The 21,728-nt window shown below is 41.2% G+C and overlaps 1 protein-coding gene across 1 annotated transcript; it reads right to left on the reverse strand.

Moving 5' to 3' along the window:
• Window positions 1–15,855: 15,855 nt before the first annotated feature.
• LOC119558301 lies at window positions 15,856–16,500 on the reverse strand. The gene has a single exon (XM_037871699.1). The coding sequence runs from the start codon at window positions 16,498–16,500 to the stop codon at window positions 15,856–15,858; it is 645 nt and encodes a 214-aa protein (XP_037727627.1).
• Between the last annotated feature and the right edge of the window lie 5,228 nt (window positions 16,501–21,728).

Here is a 21,728-nt window from a genome sequence, read left to right on the forward strand (position 1 = left end):
GAAAATTGGCGTTTCTTTGCAAATTTTAAAAAATTATAGCAAACAAAATAATTTTGTTTTCGGCCAAATCCTGATCCTTCGGCCAAAGAGTTAGTGGGATGGTTCTGAGGGCGCCGAGCTGAAGGCTACCGAACGGGTCGCAGGTTGCGGATAGCGAGCGCCCTGGTTCTCCAGGGTAGCTACGAATAAGCGTGAAAGTATGACACGGCCCGGCTACCGCCAAGCCCCCAACACGAAGCGTAAATAAGTAGCCCCAGACAGTCAGCGGGTATCTGCGCCGTAGCAGTACCGACGTCGCGCTTGTGCTGCCGCCTCCGACAAATAGCTCACACATACCCCCTTCCCACACTCTTTGAACCTACCTCTTCCCTACCCACACAACTCATCTCACCCCATCTCTGGCTGGGAGCCAGGCAAGTGGCGACCGCCTGTTCTAAGTCAGCCTTACCCGGGTACAGCGGATCTCTGCCCGGGTGGACCTGTCCCTTCTCCGCAGCTCGTGGGATTTAACATGGAGAATTTAATTACTAAAAACAAAACAGACAGCACCAAAAAAAGAGCCCGACACTCTCAAAAAGTCGGAAGTCGTAACCAGCGACGATAAGAAGAGCAAGATCACGGCTCCGATTACCCCAGTCCATGTGACGTCTACCCCTGCCAAGGCCAGCGAACAACGCAGCCGGCTAAGCCCAACTCGCCATAGCGACAAGCCCAAGCCTCCCACCGGTCTCGTGGTGAGTACCAGGGCAAAGGAGTTTAAGAGGATACCACCTAACCAGGCAGGACCTCATGAACGAAAGAAAGCTTTTCGGATCCTTAAACGGCTGGCCACCAACCCGATACGTGAGGATCAGACGTCAAAATTGGATTACCTAAAAATCCAAGAGGACATAGCCTGGGCAAAGGCGGTAATCCCAGACTTCGACATCGCAATGACTACCAGCAACAGCAACAGGCGGGAGAGGTCGATGGAGACAGCTCAACCAGCGAGCAAGAAGGCTAAAGTAACCAACCGCGGCACATGGGCGAGATCCTTTGCGGAAGTGGTAAAGGATCGGAAGATCATTGGAGTCATCGACCAGAGCGATGAAGGCGGTAGGATCCCAAGGAACCAATGGGGTCTGGTTAGACGGGCCCTTGCGTCAGTGGCCTTGAAAGTGCTGGACGAAAACCCAGGTCCGCCACCCGATTGCACAGATGCAGGGTGGTACCAGGGCAATGTTAAGTTGATCGCCTGCGAAGACGAGAGATCGGCAGCACTCTACAAGGCTGCAATTAACAAGGTCGGCGAGGTCTACCCCGGGGCCAAGCTGGCAGTTTGCGAGGCCGCAGACATCCCGTCTCGACCGAGAGCGAGGGTGTGGCTGCCGTCGGAACCAGAGGCTATACTCAGTCTGCTGACCAGGTTCAACCCGAAGCTTCCAACAGACGGTTGGAAGGTGGTCAAGGTGGAGAAAACCGAGCGCGTCACCATGAACGTGGTTATCCTCCTGAACCAGGCCTGCTTGGAACCACTCGCAGCCCAACAATACCGGGTGAACTACGGGTTCGATAAGGTGCATCTACGCATCTATGACACAGATAAGCTAGCGGCAGACAACCTTGCTGCCTGTGCGTCGTACGAACCCCCGAGCTACGACGAATTGGAACATGAGGAGGCCACCCTCACCGGTTACGTGTCAACCGACTCGGAGCTGACAGAGAGCCTGAAGCAGCTGTGCACTCAGGACATAGCCCGACCAGGGCGCACTGTTCTCCAGGACATAGCGGAGGAAGCGGAGGGTACCCAGCCCGACCTCGGTCCCAAAGATGGTGCAGTTTCTGCAGATTAACCTGCACCACAGCAAGGCAGCATCCGCTGCCCTCCTCACCCGCCTGGCAACAGGCAACATAGACGTAGTCCTCATTCAAGAACCATGGATTGTTGGTAACAACATCTGTGGCTTATCAACCCCCCTATACAAGCTATTTTACTCCAAGGATAAGGGTAAAACCAGAACCTGCATTCTTACAAAGACACACTTTAACACATTTCTTATTCCACAGTTTAGCGAAGGCGACCTCACCACGGTTAGACTGGAGCTAAACGAAAGCACTCATCACACCATAGCATCATTCTATCTGGCTCACGACTACGAAGTGCCACTACCAAACATCATTACACAACAACTCATACATACACACTCATCTAAGGAACTCATCCTGGGTGGGGACGCTAACTCACACCACACACAATGGGGAAGTACAAACACAAACGAAAGGGGTGAGTTACTCTACGATTATCTCCTTCAATCAAATCTATTCATCTGCAACAAAGGTAATGACCCAACTTTCATCACTAGGAATAGAAGGGAAATCTTAGACATTACACTAATATCTGATCCCCTACATAACCAGCTAGAAGCGTGGAAGGTGGGGATCGAGCACTCATTCTCAGACCACCGATACATAGAATTTACAATAACTCTAGACTGTCCTCCCGCCGAGAACATTACTAATCTAAGATTAACCAACTGGGGATACTACAAAAATCTCCTCAACAGGAACCTACACCGACGCACATACGCAACGGTCAAGAATTAGATAACCTAGTTAACACTTTTACTGATATCTGCGGTGAGGCCTTAAAAAGGGCTTGCCCAAGCAGAACAGTCAAAGCAAAGCACAAACCACCATGGTGGAAGGCAACCCTGGCGAACCTTAAAAGAGAGTGTAGAACTTACTTTAATAGAGATAAATACAACAATAGCGAATCTTCCTGGAATTTATATTATACAAAACTAAGCCTATACAAAAAGGAAATTATAATATCAAAACGAAGAGCTTGGGCTAATTTCTGCAGTAGCATAGAATCTACTGCGGAAGCATCCAGTCTCAGAAGAATTTTAGCAAAATCTCCAGCAACCATTGGCTATCTAAAAACCAGTGTTGACAGCTGGACGGAAAACAGTCAGGAAACCCTTGAACTGCTGTTAGACACCCACTTTCCTATAAACATCCATGTAGTGGAGGACCTCTACATAGAGGAGAACTTAGACGACCAGAGTGTGGCCGCATTCAGTGGGCTGTTAACTTTTTTAAGCCCTTCAAACCCCCAGCTACAACGGACACTAGATATTTCCCTACTCTGGCTGACAGCCATTTTCCACGGCTGCCTTGCTCTAAACCATATTCCAACAAGGTGGCTGGACGTTAAGGTAATTTTTATACCGAAAGCCGGCAAACCCTCCCACACCAACCCAAAGGACTTCCGCCCGATTAGTCTCTTTTCCTTCTTGTTAAAGACCCTGGAAAGGCTAATTGACATCCATATCAGGCTAACCAAAGCCTACTCTCTGACGCACAGCACGCGTACCGTAAGGGTAGATCAACAGATACCGCCCTCCACTCTCTAGTGTCCAGTATAGAAAGAGGTTTCCGCAATAAGGAATACTCTCTGGCAGTGTTTCTAGACATAGCAGGCGCCTTTAACAACGTCACCCCAACGGCGATTACTAGTGCTCTGACTGAACTGGGCATTGAGCGGCCCATAGTGGGACTCATACACACCATGCTAACGAGCAGTACTCCACTATGGGATCGACCCACTCGACCAGGAATGTCAGCAGAGGAACCCCACAAGGGGGCGAACTCTCACCTCTTCTATGGGTTTTAGTGGTCAACAAACTGCTATCACTTCTAGAAGAGACGGGCACTAAAGTGCTAGCCTACGCGGACGACGTGGTTATCCTACTGCAGGGAAAATCCCCGCAATCTCTTAGCAATCTAATGGATACAGCCTTATCCACCCTCTCCAGGTGGACGGCTGTCTGTGGACTGGGAGTTAACCCAGAAAAGATCGAACTAGTTCCCTTTACAAGGGAGTATAAGGTACCAAATCTAATTCTCCCAAAACTACACCAAACGCGCCTAACCCGTAGCAACCAAGCAAAGTACCTAGGTGTCATCCTTGACAAAAAGCTCCTCTGGACAGACAACATCCTAGATCGCACACGCAAAGCGGCCATAGCCCTCTTCGCTTGTAAAAAAGCCATAGGGAGGAAGTGGGGTTTCTCCTTCATGATAGTTTACTGGCTATACACTGCAACAGTCAGGCCCATTCTCCTCTACGGAAACATTGTATGGTGGCCTTCCCTAGAAAAAAATTGCAACCTCCGGATCCTTCACAAGATCCAAGGAAGCGCAGAACTCTGCATCAGTGGGGCGCTTCGCACCACCGCCACTGAAGCACTAAACACAATACTCGACCTCCAACCCCTGGACCTACTTGCCAAAAGCTGGGCATCTGCAACAGCGCTGAGGCTCCGTGAAGCAGCGGCATGGACAACAGGCTCCACGGGTCACTCCAATATCCTATCAAAACATACATCCTTACCACGTAGTACAGACTACGTTCCACCCATAGTCAACTTCGAAAGAAGATACAAGATCTTCATACCCACCCGTAAAGACTGGGAGAACCTCCCACACCAATTCGAAAACGCCGTCAACATATACACAGACGGCTCCAAGCTTAACTCCCAAACAGGTGGGGGAGTCTTCTCCCTCGAACTAGACATAAGAGTCTCATTCTGCCTACCAGACCACTGTAGTGTTTTCCAAGCGGAAGTCATGGCAATTCAGGAAGCCATGACCCACCTGGACACGTCAGTACATCATGACATAGATATTTTCATCTTCTCGGATAGTCAAGCAGCCCTCAGGGCCCTCGACTCCTACACAACGAACTCAAAAACAATCTCTGAATGCCGCAAATCTCTTAACGAGATGGCCACTCATCTGAGAATCAACCTCATCTGGGTGCCTGGAAACCGCAATATTGAGGGCAACTGCATAGCAGACGAGCTAGCAAGATAGGGAACAACCGCCGACATACTTCGCGATAAGGACACGGTGGGCATGCCCATGGCTACCTGCAAGCTCCATCTCAGGCAGAGACTGTACACACTTTCCAACAACCGTTGGACTCAACTCAACCTCAACATGCCACAATTCAAGACTCACATGGCCAAACTACAACTCGAAAATAACAAAAACTCTCCTACAATGTAGCAGGGAGGACATTTCCACTCTCCTAAATGCCCTCACGGGACACTGTCTTATAGGGACTCATGCGCTCAGGCTGGGACTGAGTAACCACGACTTCTGCCGCAGCTCCAAACAGATAGACGAAGAAGAGAGCATCGAACACCTCCTAAGTTTCTGCCCAGCGCATAACCTAAAGCGCTTTCAAACCCTAGGTAGCTACACACTTCCGAACCTTGCGGCCATTCAGGGCGTAAGCATCTAAAAACTCTTATGTTTCCTAAGAAGAACAAAATACTTCGCGAAAGCAAATAACCCATGAGCTAGGGAAAAGGATCTAATCAGAGATCATGTGGTATCACAAGGGGCCCAATGTGGCCTAAGTGTGGGGATTAGTATCTAATCTCCAACCACTCCTACCTAACCTAACCTAACCTATTAATTAATTTCTGTTTTTTGTATGGATTTTTACTTTATCGCTCGTGGTTAAAGCTCTAACGCAGGTGGAAAGCTATGCACAAGTTAAAACAACCCAAGGCTAGAAAATACAAAAAGCAAGCGATAAGCTCAATAGCAGACAAAAAAGGAAGTTAACTTCGGCAAGCCGATGTTTGTATACCCTTGCACATATAATTATTAAATTTAATTTGAAATTCTTAAAAATACAAAAAAATATATTCCAAATAGTATAAGATAATATGTCAAAAAACACCGAGGCTATAATTGGTTTCATATTATTTTCCACCAATTTTCCGATCGTTCCTACGGCGGCTATATGATATAGTCGACCAATTTTGATAAAATTAAATTCGAAATTCAGAACTAATTAAAAAATATTATTTTCAAGCGTAGGAGGTTATATTCTAAAAAACGCTAAAGACGTAATTAAAAAAAACAACAATTTTCAGATTATTCCTATGTGAGCTATAAGATATAGTTGTCCGATCCGGCTGGTACCGACTTATATACTACCTGCTTAATAAAGAAAACTTTTGGGAAAGTTTCAGACCGATAGCTTAAAAACTGAAAGACAAGTTTACGTAGAAACGGACGGACAGACGGACAACAAGGCCAAAATAAAAACAAGGAAGAACGCTATAGTCGAGTACCTCGACTATTAGATACCCGTTACTCAGCTAAAGGGACCAAAGGGAAATGGAGATATGCAAGCAGCAAAGCGAGATTGAAATGCGCCACCTATCGGCGGTAGACAGATTTAAGCGTTATGGGCGTTAGAGTGGGCGTGGCAAATTTTTTTTTGAGTCAATCGATAGGTATTGACGAGACCAATACAGTTCAGTTAAAATTTTGTATCTAGCATGAAAATTGTGGGCGCCACAGCCTTGGGCGGTTTGTGGGCGTTAGAAAGGGCGTGGCATATTTTCGTAACAAACTTGCGCTGCGCACAGAGCTACGGAATCTAAATCTGTGATCCCAATTCTCTATCCTTGATAGTTTCCGAGATATCCACGTTCATATTTACGATTTTTTGAAGTTTGTGGGCGGTTTGTGGGCGTACAAGTGGGCGTGGCAATTTTTTTTTTGAGTCAATCGATAGGTATTGATGAGATCAATACATTTCATTTAAAATTTTTATTCTAGCACCGAAACTGTAGGAGCCACAGTTTTGGGCGGTTTGTGGGCGTTAGAGTGGGCGTGGCACTCTACTGAAACAAACTTGCACTGCGTAAGAAGCTCAGGAATCTGCACGCCAAATCTCAATAGCCTAGCTCTCATAGTTTCCGAGATCTCAGCGTTCATCCGGACAGACAGACGGACAGACGGACAGACGGACAGACGGACAGACGGACATGGCTAGATCGACTCGGCTAGTGATCCTGATCAAGAATATATATACTTTATGGGGTCGGAAACGCTTCCTTCTTCCTGTTACATACTTTCCGACGAATCTAGTATACCCTTTTACTCTACGAGTAACGGGTATAATAATTTTCTTTGGAAGAGACAAAATGAACTTATTTGAAATAACTACAATAAACAAAACAAAATAAATAAATTGTATTACTATCATGAGAAAGCATTTGAGAATTTTTAAGAATACCAAAATTTAAGTCATATATGAGCTAAAATCTTAAATATGGTTAAGTTACGCCTCAGCTGCATATACAGCTACGCGTTACTCGTAGAGTAAAAGGGCTTACTAGATTCGTCGGAAAGTAAGCAACAGGAAGAAGGAAGCGTTTCCGACTTTATAAAGTGTATATATTCTTGATCAGGATCACTAGCCGGGTCGATCTAGCCATGTCCGTCTGTCACTCTGTCCGTCTGTTCGTCTGTCCGTCGGATACTATTAAAGCTGCAATACTGGCATTAGGCATGCAGATTCTAGAGATTCCTGAGCGGCGCAAGTTTGTTTTGTCAGTGTGCCACGCCCACTCTAACGCCCACAAATCGCCCATAACTGTGGCTCCTACAGTTTTAATGCTAGAAGAAAAATTTTAACCGACGTGTATTGTTCTTATCAATACCTATCGATTGACCTCACACAAAGTTTGCCACGCCCACTCTAACGCCCATAACGCCTAAATCTGTCTACAGCCCACATAACCATATATTGAGATCGCGGGTAGGTGGCGCATTTCAATCTCGCTTCACTGCTTGCATATCTCCATTTCCCTTTGGTCCCATTCGCTGAGTAACGGGTTTCTGATAGTCGAGGTACTCGATTATAGCGTTCTTACTTTTTTGATATTAATTATCCGAATATTCCTATGGTAGCTATAGGATGAAGTCGTCCGATTTGATTTTAATTTTAATCGAAATTCTAAAATATTTAAAGAATGATATTCCCAAGAGTATAAGTTACATGCCAAAAAACACCGAAATTATAATTTCTTACAATTTTTTTAAAATATTGTTTTTTTCATTCCTATGGGAGCTATAGAATATGGCATCCAATCCTAGTCGTTTCGCCTTATATACATACTACATGCAATAGAAGTAAGACTTTTGGGAAGGTTTCATCCCGATAGCTCTAAAACTGAGAGGACTGGACAGACGTACGGACAGCCGGACTTGGCTAGTTCTACTCGTCTAGTGATGCGGATATAATGATGTTAGGGAGGCGTGCATAGTATTTCAAAATACCTTTTCAACGACATACAGCACCAGTCTGCAGTTAAATTAGTTCACAAGTTACAAGCGTATAATTGAGCTATATATAGCTGTTTTCCCGATAAACAAGCGGGGTTTTCCAAAAGTGGTAAAACTAAAGTTTCTTATTTGCTTGTAGACTAGATTCGTCCGAAAGTAAGTAACAGGTAGAAGGAAGCGTTTCCGACCCCATAAAGTATATATATTCTTGATCAGGATCATTAGTCGAGTCGATTTAGCCATGTCCGTCTATCCGACTGTCCAACTGTGTATTCTTGGGCTTCCTGCCCAGCGCATCTTTGTTTTGGCAGGGTGCCACGCCCACTCTAACGCCCACAAACGACTATAACACTAAAACCCGTCTAGCGCCCACATTTTTAATTATTTTTTAAATATTAAAATGAGCGTTTGGTTTTATTATAAATACCTATCTACATGCCAAAAATCTAAATACTTTGAAATCGGAACAGTCATTTACAAGTTATAACCAAATAATAATAAATATTTTGCAATTCAATCCCGATTACACATTGCATGCAAGTAAGCTGTTTTCACTTATACGCCACCAAGCCGCTAGGGATGCTTTAGGCTAGTTGGCGCTGTATGCCAAATGGCGCTATAGAAGAAGAAGATAGGTGGTGACTAGAAAGGAAAAACCAAGTACATTGTGTTTGAATCGAGAACATTCGTTATCAAGAACCATGAAAGTATACTTTTGTATTGTATACATTATTGTTCTTATTATGAGCTGAATGTTCTTAATTTTAGAACGAGTTTTTAGGAACTAAACAAGTGAAATGAGTGGATTGTGTTCCATTTTCAAGTTGAATTTGATCTTAACTTTTTAACATATTTTTTTAAACATATTTGGATCAAATGGTATAAAAAAAGGTCTTTAGGTCTTTTAATGTGATAAAGGGTTCGTCCGTCTGACTGCTTCTGCCTAAGGGAATAACTTGATCCTCCTTACGTTGGTCAATACTATTTTTTAGCGTTTTTCTTTTATTTATTGAATTTTCTTTTTAATGAGAATTAAAATAAATGGATCAAATTTAAAAAATATAACAATAACAGTGTTATGTACATATAAGTCAAAAGTTGAGGAATCTCACGGTCTAAAGGGTATACTAGATTTGTCAAAAAGTATGTAACAGGTAGAAGGCAGCGTTCCGACCCGTAAAGTATATATTTTCTTGATCAGAATTACTAGCCGAGTCGATCTAGCCATGTCCGTCTGTCCGTATGAACGCAGTGATCTCGGACACTATAAAAGCTTAAACACTGGGATTAGGCATGCAGATTTCTGATTCCTGAGAATAAAAATTTTAACTTATATTCATTGTTCTCATCAATACCCATCGATTGACCAAAAAAATGTGGCCACGCCCGCTTTGACGCCCACAAACCGCCAACAAACTTCAGGAAATCGTGAATATGAACACTGATATCTCGCATACTATTAAAGATAGAGAATTGGGATTTCAGATTTAACTTCCGTAGCCTTGTACGCAGCACAAGTTTGTCACCAAATATTGAGATCGCGGGTAGGTGGCGCATTACAATTTCGCTTTGCTGCTTGCATATCTCCATCTCCCTTTGGTCTTTTTAGCTGAGTAACGGGTATCTGATCTGAAAAGTTCCCTAAAATCTTGTTTTGCGTTTATCTTTTGATCGGCGCATCGGATATAAACTAATGAGGTGTCACTAGACGCTTATTTTCAGTAAGGATACAACGAAGCATAGTTGCATGGGCAACTGAGGCATGTATCACCAACGGACTAAGCCAATAAAATTTTCCTAATTTTTATACCCGTTAATCGTAGAGTAAAAGGGCATACTCGATTCGTCGGAAAGTATGTAACAGATAGAAAGAAGCGTTTCGACCCCATAAAGTACCCCATATCTTGATCAGGATCACTTGCCGAGTCGATCTAGCCATGTCCGTCCGTCCGTCTGTCCGTATGAACGCTGAGATCTCGGAAGCTAAAAAAGCTCGAGATTTAGATTCCTTTCCCTTGTACGCAGGGCAAGTTTTATACGCGAAAATGCCACGCCCCTTTCGCCCACAAGCCGCCAAAACTGTGGCGCCCATAGTTTTTTTTTACTAGAAAAAAAAACGTTAACTGAAACGCTCTTGTCTCGTCAATACCCATAGATTGATTTAAAAAAAGTTTAACGCGCCCACTCTAACGTCCACAAGCGCCCATAACGCATAACGTATAACGCTGCCTGCCGCTCACATAAGCGTATATTGAAATCGGGGGTAGGTGACGCTTTACAATCTCGTTTTGCTGCGTGCATATCCCCATCTCCCTTTTGCCCCTCTTAGCTGAGTAACGGCTATCTGATAGTCGACGTACTCGACTATAGCGTTCTTCCTCGTTTTTGTTTAAGTTTTGATATTTAAGTGAAAACTGAATAAATTTGCCGTACTTTCGTATATCGCCAGCCCTGGTTTTTATGCGCCGGATTTTTTTTTACGTAAACTATTCGATAAATAAGTAAATACATGTATCAGGATTTGGCTGAAAAAAAGGATTATTGGTTTGGTCAATACCTACCGATTGACCTAGAAAAAGATTGCCACACCCACAAACGCTATTAACGCTTAACGCTTCGTCTGTTCCCCACCGTTTTAAAGATGTTGTTAATGTGATAATGGGATTAAGTTTGGTTTATCAACACCCATTTACCTAATAAATTTCTTATGTCGACGGAGCTAAATAAGATTGTTCAGCAAAATTTCCTACATGCCAGGAACCGTGTATACAAGCAGACAAAGCACTTATACAAAAAATTAATGCAAGATATTAAAAGTAAAAAAAATATGTTTTAATTCAAGATTTTGCAATTGGGAAAGACTCTTCTAGGTATCTTCTACAAGCATATGTAAAGTCACTTTTAAGTGACTTCCATAAGTGACTACGGCGACACTTCCAGAAGTTACTTTGGCGATATCGCATTCGGATCGCAGAAGTGACTCCCGTCGGGAAGAAATGTGCCACTTCGGCGACACTTCTAGGAGTGACTTCGGCGACACTTCCAGAAGTTACTTTGGCGATATCGCATTCGGATCGCGGAAGTGACTCCCGTCGGACTTCTCGGAGTCACTTCTGCGTTACTTCTGGAAGGTCGCCGAAGTCACTTCTGGAAGTAACTCAGAAGTGACTTAACAGACGCTTGTAGATGATACCTAGAAGATTTTCCCAATTGGAAAATCTAAAAATAAAAAATGTTCATTTGACTTATTTATCTTATTTTGCCTTTATTTTTCTTACAAGGGCTTTTGCCGCTTGTAGATACGGTCTCTGGCATGTAGGAAATGCTGCTGGATAACTTTGTTTATGTGCAGCTTCGTTGACGTTGGAAATTTACTAAGCCATTTCTAAAGAGAACAGAATCAAAAATGGGTTTTTATTCAGCCAAAAAAAAAAAAAAAAATTTTGGCGCGTTACCTTTAATAATAACATATGTTGAGAATATTTGGATGCTGGGTTTCTCCGGAGTTCCCCGCCACGTTATGTCCACAGCTAGATTGTCCGAAATAACTGATTTGATAGCCAGCCTTGTAAAAGTGGGAACATCGTTTCCTCCAACCATTTTTATACCCTTGCAGAGGGTATATTGATTTCAGTCAGAAGTTTGCACCGCAGTGAAGGAGACGTTTCCGACCCCATAAAGTATATATATTCTTGATCAGCATGACTAGACGAGTTGATCTAGCCATGTCCGTCTGTCCGTCTGTCCGTCTGTCCGCCTGTCTCGCAGTTTTTAAGCTATCGGGCTGAAAAAAAGTCTTATATCTCTTGCAGGTAGTATATAAGTCGGAACCAGCCGGATCGGACAACTATATCTTATAGCTCCCATAGGAATAATCGAAAATAAAAATTAAAAAAAATTATATCTTTGATGTTTTTTAGCATATAACCTCCTAAGCTTGGAAATAACATTTTTTAATAAGTTTTGAATTTTGAATTAAATTTTATCGAAATCGGACGACTATATCATATAGCTGGCATAGGAACGATCGGAAAATTGGTGGAAAAATAATAGGAAACAAATTATAGCTTCGGTGTTTTTCAACATATAACCTCCAACGCTTGGAAATAATATTTTTTAATTAGTTCTGAGTTTCGAATTTAATTTTATCAAAATCGGACGACTATATCATATAGCTGCCATAGGAACGATCGGAAAATTGGTAGGAAAATAATATGAAACAAATTATAGCTTCGGTGTTTTTTAACGTATAACCTCCTTCGCTTGGAAATAACATTTTTTAATTAGTTCTGAATTTCGAATTTAATTTTATCAAAATCGGACGACTATATAACATAGCTGCCATAGGAACGATCGGAAAATTGGTAGGAAAATAATATGAAAGAAATTATAGCTTCGGTGTTTTTTGACATATTATCTTATACTATTGGGAATATCATTTTTTGTGTTTTTAAATTTAATAATTATAGCTGCAAGGGTATATAAGCCTCGGCTTGCCGAAGCTAACTTCCTTTCTTGTTAGTTTTGATTTCTAGAAAAAGGCAAAAAATTATTTATCAGGTAACCGTAAACGACATACAATATAAGTAAATTACCAGATCTCTCCGCATTGCATCATCATTAAAAAGTTTTTCGTCGAAATCTTGAAAATCGGGCAGGGTTTTGAAGGGCAGCATTTGAAGATTATTGGCCACAGGCTCCGGAACCGGTACTGACTTAAGTTGCCTTACTTCGCCACGGAGCATAAAGACCTGCTCCGTAAGCGTTTTCAGCAGCTTTTGAGTTCCTTCTTCCCTGCGCCTACTTTCCTCCAATTGCTTTAAAATTTGGTCTTCCCTGTGTCGACTCACTCAATATTCTTTCAAGGAGGTAATCTGAAATTTGTTCAATAGTTATTAAGACTGGGCAAATATTTTTTTAAATATACACATACTATGGGGCGAAATTGCGTCGAACTGAGACGGATAAGAATTTCTAAGAAAACAAAAGGTTTTATTGTGTAATATGTATACACTCAATAAACTATTTGCCACAAATTTTTAGAGAGCATGAATTTTATGAATTATGAACTATTTTATGAAATAGTTGGTTTTAGAATATAAATAAACATTTAATGATACAATTAATACTTACCTACACCGGTGTTAAAATCCATGTTTTTATTTTCTATACGAATGGAAAAATAGCGAAAGTGTTTTGTGTGTTTTTTAATATTATAGCTTTGTTCTTTGTATTGCTAAGGTTAAAGCTAATACTTTTATCAGTTATAATCTCATCTACCTTACAAATTTCAAAATTTTATGAATTGTAAGGTTGGTTGAAAAGTGGTTGTAAGTTTATAATAATTTTCCCTTCAAAAAACGGAACTTTTTCTATCTTTTTAATTTTGTCAATAAGAACAACATTTTCATTGGCATAACAAATATTGTTATTTTGTCAATAGAGAAGTAAAAGTTTTCAGTTTTTAAAAAACTATACAGTTCCTTCCAAATATTATATCAATACTTGTATGCTTCCTTTTGAGGGTATAACTCTTTTCAACATGTCTGTTGTAAATTTGCGCAGCAGCATTGTTTGATTTTTTAACCTGTTTTTTATAGTTTGCAGGTAATTTTCAAAACGGAAAGCGCTTATTGTTTCTATCGACCAAAAAGATTTTGCTTCTTCGTGAATATGGAGCAAATAATGAAAATTACATGTCATGAAGCAAGGGTCATATAACGAGGATACTTCTATTACAAAATGTATTAAGAGATTTTGGGCCATTTTAGTATCTGCCGAAGAACAATTGTTATGTAACAATATACGTATTGGTAGGGATAAATTTAAAAAGTGTTCGTACCTCTTTTCGGATAGAATTGGTTTTAAAACAAACGGCCCGTAATACAACAAACATTTTCTAAGTTCCGTGGCTTTGAAACGATCAAGCTCGTCCATAGGCCTAGACTTACGAGAAAATTCATACCGGCAAGATTTTTTTAAGTTTTTTAGTTCGCTTGAAAGCTCACCAATTTTCCATGGAGTTAAGGAATACTGTTCTCCTTTTTTCTTTACCCAAGACTTAAGGAGAGTCCTTACTACTCCAAGGCAAATAACATGCATGTAGTCCAACCCAACTTGTTTAACAATATCGATAGAAAGTATTTCTAAAATACTTAAATCTTTTCTGTTGTGGTGTTCAGGTTGACTTCTGCTTCATGCGTGACCTAAAATTTTGTCCATCTTTTTTCTGGGTGTGGAAAACAAAATATACGTATATCGCCTAGAAGTCACTTCTGGACGGTAAAAAGACGATAGTACACATATTACAAAAACAAAAAGGGTCCGGATCGCGAAGAAGTAACTTCTGAGACACTTCTGGGCGATAGAAAGACGATAGAATTCATTTTACAACAAGGAAGAACGCTATAGTCGAGTACCTCGACTATCAGATACCCGTTACTCAGCTAAAGGGACCAAAGGAAAGTGGAGATATGCAAGCAGCAAATGCGCCACCTACCGGCGGTAGACAGATTTAAGCGTTGTGGGCGTTAGAGTGGGCGTGGCAAAGTTTTTTTTAAATCAATCGATAGGTATTGACGAGACCAATACATTTCAGTTAAAATTTTTTATCTAGCACGAAAATTGTGGGCGCCACAGGCTTGGGCTGTTTGTGGGCGTTAGAGTGGGCGTGGCAAACTTTTTTTAAATCAATCGATAGGTATTGATGAGACCAATACATTTCAGTTAAAATTTTTTATCTAGCATGAAAATTGTGGGCGCCACAGACTTGGGCGGTTTGTGGGCGTTAGAGTGGGCGTGGCATATTCGCGTAACAAACTTGCGCTGCGCTCAAGCCTACGGAATCTAAATCTGAAATCCCGTTTCTCTATCCTTGATATTTTCCGAGATATTCGCGTTCATATTTACGATTTTTTGAAGTTTGTGGGCGGTTTGTGGGCGTTAAAGTGGGCGTGGCAAATTTTTTTTGGGTCAATCGATAGTTATTGATGAGGACAACACATTTCAGTTAATTTTTATTCTAGCATCAAAACTGTAGGAGCCACAGTTTTGGGCGGTTTGTGGGCGTCAGAGTGGGTGTGGCACTCTGCTGAAACAAACTTGCGCTGCGCAGGAATCTCAGGAATCTGCATGCCTAATCCCAGTATTGTACCTCTTATAGTTTACGAGATCTCAGCGTTCATACGGACAGACGTACAGACGGTCAGACGGACAGACGGACATGTCTTGATCGACTCAGCTAGTGATCACTGTGATCTCGGAAACTATTAAAGCTACAATACTTTTTTTTTAAAGTTTTGATATTTAAATGAAAACTCTAAATAAATTTGCCGTACTTTCGTATATCGCCAGCCCTGGTTTTTATGCGCACTTAAAATATAAATTCCTAGTTGTTTTACTAATCAGCTGTTATAATAAACATTTGTTTTTTATTGCGCAAGGCGCTTGAATTAATTGTTGTAATCCAATTATAATGGAAAGTGAAGCCGGAGGTACATATATATGGGTGGTTGATTTACAAGCCGAGCACCTTTTTTTGGGTCACATTTTTGGTTTGCCGTATTGTTTTTACGTAAACTATTCGATAAATAAGTAAATACATGTATCAGGATTTGGCCGAAAAAAAGTATTATTGGTTCGGTTTACTGGATGTGTGATACATTATTTTGCTGATGTAATATAAACAATTAGACATCAAACATATGGCTTGATTTCCTAAGTCTTTGCTGGAGGCTGAAGAACCTCTTCGTTCTGCTGCTCGCCCTGCCGCCCGTCCTGCCCCCCGTATTGCCCATTGTCCTGCTCCTTGTCCATCTTACGTTTCTTGGCATTGAGCAGCATCCTCTGATTGTAGGCCTCTATACGCTCCTCCAGTTGGTCGACCTCCAGCCACATTTGGGACGCCAGGTGCCAACGCGGCGGTGGATTGTTGTTGATTAGGACCATCAGAGTTTCCAGACGTTTGCGATCCCAGTGATTGGCCTTTCGGCCTCGACTGGTCATCAGGGACTTCAGATAATTCATCTGTCGCTCGCCGTTATTCGGGATGATCCCCGTACCGGGATGATCCAGAGTACCGTCGTCCACCGCCTGGCAGGCCTTCTCATTCAAATCGGGGACAAACGGTGGACAAGCCGCCGGTTGTTTACATATCATAATGGAAGCGGCCAACGGTACTGCCTGCGGATTGACCGCCGGCAGCAGGTGCGTGGCCAAATGTTGGGACGGCGGTATCGACGGACCCATTGCCAGGACATTAGTTTGGGTGCCAACTGAACGACGGGACGGGCTCTCCATCGTCTGCACTACCGGTACTACACTCCGCGATACGATCTTCGAAATGCGTTTCCTTGGGGCCATTGCTGTGGCTTTCAGAATATGCCGAGATTGTTTAGACTTTTTTACTTTTTACAGAAAGGCGCTTGACTTGTTCGAAAATTTCCGATTGTAATTATTCAGCTGTCACAGGAAAACGAATAGCCTACTAGCTCATCAGATCTTAGGAATAGGGCTGCCACCTAAACTTCTAGCTGAGTTAAGTACCACAGCTCTTTGCGTAAACCAAAGAATTTTTACTTTAAATAGTTTTAGGGTAAAGTGACAAACTGATAAATACACACTAAAACTTTATCCAGATGTGAAAATTATTTTTTTTTTCTTAAAGCAAAGTTGAAATTGTTAAATAATGGCATTCAAATCTGTACACTTAAAACAAGAGAAAACGCTAAAGTCGATGGCCTCGACTATTAGATACCCGTTACTCAGCTTAAGGGAGTGCCAGAGGAATGAATATATGCTTAAAACAACTCTGCTTCTTTCACTAACACACCTAGCCTTTAGCGCCACCTATCTTCTTCTTCTACAGTGCCACTTGGCCTACAGCGCCAACTAGCATATAGCGCCCCTAGCGCTTATTAGTAAAAACAGCATATTTGCTGCATGCGATTGCGTTTGAACTGCAAAATATGGATTATTATTTGGCTATAACTTTTAAATGACTAGTCCGATTTTAATAATTTAATAATAGCATGTAGATAGGTATTGATAATAAAAACAAACTCTCATATAAATTTTTACAAAATATGAAGAAATGTGGGCGCTAGACGGGTTTTAGTGTTATAGTCGTTAGTGGGCGTTAGAGTTAGCGTGGCACCCTGCTGAAACAAACTTGAAACAATTATTGTAAACACATTGTCGGCACGATTAGAGAAATCGACTGCAATTACAATGGGGGGCAAAAATGAAATTACCTACGGCTCCACTCCTAGAGGTTGTGCCAACATGCACGGTATATGGGGATAGGGGATAATCTAAGGAGCGTTATGTGAAAGTTTTATCAAAATCAAACCCATAGATTTTGAGAAATTGCTTTACAGTTGGGGGTGTTAAAAAGGTTAATAAAAGGCCGTTTAATCCAGAAACTGAACCATTGGATACTAAGACATGAACCACAATGTAAATAGCTTAGACATGACAATCATCCGACGCTAACTTTCTATAACTTTTTACAACTTTCACATAGGTTGTGCCAACTTGCACGGTGTCGCATTCGAAGGGGCATAATTTTAGCTAATTTCTGAGTTAATTACAGCCAAATCAAACGCACAGGTTTCGAGAAAATCAAGTGGTTTCAAAGCTGTCGTCTTGCACGGGAAGTAAGGCTGGCCGGTGTGACAGAGCAAGAAGACGACAGCTTTGAAGCCACTTGATTTTCTCGAAATCTGTGGGTTCAATTTTGCCGTTATTAATTTCTAAATTAGTTTAATAAATGCCCTTTCCAGTGTGTTACCGTGCAAGCAGTGTTGCCAACGTTTGTTGAGAAAAAAATCTGATTTTGACGGGAAGAACGATGCAAAAAAGCTGCAAAATTAAAAAATTTCAATTTATTAGGTTCAATTTATTTTTCTGAAAGGGTGAGCGCTCGAAATCTGTTCTATTGAAACATTTGTATAGAATTTGAACAGCAGCTGCTCTGATGTTCACAATACTTGGAGAATTTCATCAATACTGTCCTTACTCTCCTCATCCTGTTCCTATCATTTCTAGGAATTTATTAGGAAGCTTATATGTATGGCAACATTTGTCAAGTCTGCGCAAGCCATATCTGTAAATGCATAATTTGTATTTTCATTTTAAGTAGAAAACAATTAAGCCAATTAAGAAAACAGTAAGCTCAGCTAAAAATTTAGAGCAGCAGTCTCTTATCTCTTTTTCGGAAAATCCTTGCTCGCTGCTAGGCCAAAATGGAGTTTCAGCTCTTTTACTTGGTTAAGAAGATTAGTTATACCCGTTACTCGTAGAGTAAAAGGGTATACTAGATTCGTCGGAAAGTATGTAACAGGCAGAAGGAAGCGTTTCCGACCCCATAAAGTATATATATTCTTGATCAGGATCACTAGCCGAGTCGATCTAGCCATGCCCGTCTGCCCGTATGAACGCTGAGATCTCGGAAACTATAAGAGCTACAATACTGGGATTTGGCATGCAGATTCCTGAGATTCCTGCGCAGCGCAAGTTTGTTTCAAAAGAGTGCCACGCCCACTCTAACGCCCACAAACCGCCCGAAACTGTGGATCTTACAGTTTTGATGCTAGAACAAAAATTTTAACTGAAATGTATTGTTCTCATCAATACCTACCGATTGACCTAAAAAAAAAGTTTGCCACGCCCACTATAACGCCCACAAACTTCTGAAAATCGTAAATATGAACGCGGATATCTCGGAAAATATCAAAGATAGAGAAACGGGATTTCAGATTTAGATTCCGTAGGCTTGAGCGCAGCGCAAGTTTGTTACGCGAATATGCCACGCCCACTGTAACGCCCACAAACCGCCCAAATCTGTGGCGCCCACAATTTTCATGCTAGATAAAAAATGTTAACTGAAATGTATTGGTCTCGTCAATACCTATCGATTGATCTAAAAAAAGTTTGCCACGCCCACTCTAACGCCCACAACGCTTAAATCTTTCTACCGCCGGTAGGTGGCGCATTTGCTGCTTGCATATCTCCATTTTCCTTTGGTCCCTTTAGCTGAGTAACGGGTATCTGATAGTCGAGGTACTCGACTATAGCGTTCTTCCTTGTTTTAATAATAAAATTTTTATTAATGCATATACAAATCAAATATCAACATTTTTTAAAACATTAAAAACGCAGAGTTAGAACGTTAGAGCAAAAACAAGTTACAACAAATACAACGAACACAATTAGGGTATTCAATTGCGTTGCAAAAGTGTAAACTTTGTAAGTTTGCCAGACGAGAATTGTGAACGCCCTCTATTTTAAAACATCGTTGCAGGAAATTGACGTACAAAAGAAAGATAACTTTTAAATTTTGGTATTGCTCCAACATATAATCTAGGACTTTATTAACTTCGCTCTCAGACCATCGCTTAGTTTCGACCTCCCTGGCTCGCTTTCTTGAGGGTTTTTCTTCCATTGAAATTGTTATTCAATGATTTTGTTTTATAGAAGACAATTTTTTTTTTTGCATTTAAAATTTAAAATTTGTTTCTTTCCTCTCACTGTCATTACCATGGATTTAAACCCAACCTTTCAGTGTATTTTTAGTATTTTAGATAAAATTCCCACCCATTATTAACCCCCTATTTCTACACAAGTACAACAGATTTGTATACGTAGGCTGGGGTGTTGTAGGCCTTGAAAACTATTTTGTATGGAAATTGTGGTTGGAACTGCTTACACTTTTACACTTTTCAAACGTTTGCAACGCAATTGAATACCCTAAATATAACAAGGAAGAACGCTATAGTCGAGTACCTCGACTATCAGATACCCGTTACTCAGCTAAAGAGACCAAAGGGAAATGGAGATATGCTAGCAGCAAAGCGAGATTGAAATGCGCCACCTACCGGCGGTAGACAGATTTGAGCGTTATGGGCGTTAGAGTGGGCGTGGCCAATTGTTGGATTAATCGATAGGTATTGACGAGACCAAAATATTTCAGTTAAAATTTTTTATCTAGCATGATAATTGTGGGCGCCACAGGCTTGGGCGGTTTGTGGGCGTTAGAGTTGGCGTGGCATATTCGCGTAACAAACTTGCGCTGCGTACAAGGCTACGGAATCTAAGTTTGAGATCCCAATTCTCTATCTATAATACTTTCCGAGATATCCACGTCCATATTTACGATTTTTTAAAGTTTGGAGGCGGTTTGGAGGCGTGGCAAAACTTTTTTTAGGGTATAGGTATTGATGAGAACAATACATTTCAGTTAAAAAAAAAAATTATTCTAGCATCAAAACTGTAGGAGCCACAGTTTTTGGCGGTTTGTGGGCGTTAGAGTGGGCGTGGAACTCTGTTGAAACAAACTTGCGCTGCGCAAGAAGCTCAGGAATCTGCACGCCAAATCTCAATAGCCTAGCTCTTATGGTTTCCGAGATCTCAGCGTTCATCCGGACGGACGGACAGACGGATCCTGATCAAGAATATATATACTTTATGGGGTCGGAAACGCTTCCTTCTGCCTGTTACATACTTTCCGACGAATCTAGTATACCATTTTACTCTACGAGTAACGGGTATAAAAACAACGATAGCTTTAAAACTGAGAGTATAGTTTGCGTAGAAACGGACGGACAGACGGACTTGGCTAGATCGACTTGTCTAGTGATGCTGATCAAGAATATATATACTTTATGGGATCGGAAACGTCTCCTTTAATGCGTTGCAAACTTCTGACTGAAATCATAATACCCTCTGCAAGGGTATAGAAAAAACAATAGCTCGCCTGTATTAAGAGGTTTCAATAACTATTACAAAATTTCGCTTTTAATCTACAAAAGACAATTTACCCGACTATGGCGTACCATATTGACTTCGTTAAGAGGATAAAAACTAGTGCGTTCATGTTAATTAAAATCTGTTAATGGCATATTATGGCCATATTATAATGGGACGGAAATTAGAAAAAAATCCATTCCTTGGTAATTAAAATGTATATAGAAAAAACTTGAAAGTAAAGGGCAACAGGTAAAATTCTGTCGCTGTATTAGCTTGACAGGTGCAGTCTTGCGGGTGAAAATTACCAAACGACACGCACCCCCTTGATTTCAAGGGAAAAGGCAACCGAGCAACCGTTTCCTAGGTGAGTTATGTATGTATGAACCACAACAGCAATTATATGAAAACTTCTCACAGTCGGAAGAAGGACACTGCAAAAAAATCAATAAGAACCACCAAAAAACTATTACACAACAGCATTAGTTATTTCTCAGTCTTAAACATCTTAAAAGTTAAAAAACAAACTATTTACATTTTTATACCCTTGCAGAGGGTATATTGATTTCAGTCTGAAGTTTGCAACGCAGTGAAGGAGACGTTTCCGACCCCATAAACTAGACGATCTAGCTAGTCTGTCCGCCTGTCTGTTTCTACGCAAACTAGTCTCTCAATTTTAAAGCTGTCGAGATGAAACCATCCCAAAAGTCGTAATTCTCTTGCAGGTACACTCAGAAAAAAACACCGTGCTAAAATCAAGTACAAACAACCTTGATTTAAGAACGATTTCATGCTTACCATTTAAGTTCTCACATTGAGCACATTTTGGATTTAAATATCATTTA

This window comes from Drosophila subpulchrella, chromosome X (genome assembly GCF_014743375.2).
Source record: "Drosophila subpulchrella strain 33 F10 #4 breed RU33 chromosome X, RU_Dsub_v1.1 Primary Assembly, whole genome shotgun sequence".
In the NCBI taxonomy this organism is placed as follows: domain Eukaryota; kingdom Metazoa; phylum Arthropoda; class Insecta; order Diptera; family Drosophilidae; genus Drosophila; species Drosophila subpulchrella.

Bases quoted from the DNA above. Each gene is read 5' to 3' on its own strand.
- LOC119558301 (XM_037871699.1), bottom strand. From the start codon at position 16,500: ATGGCCCCAAGGAAACGCATTTCGAAGATCGTATCGCGGAGTGTAGTA.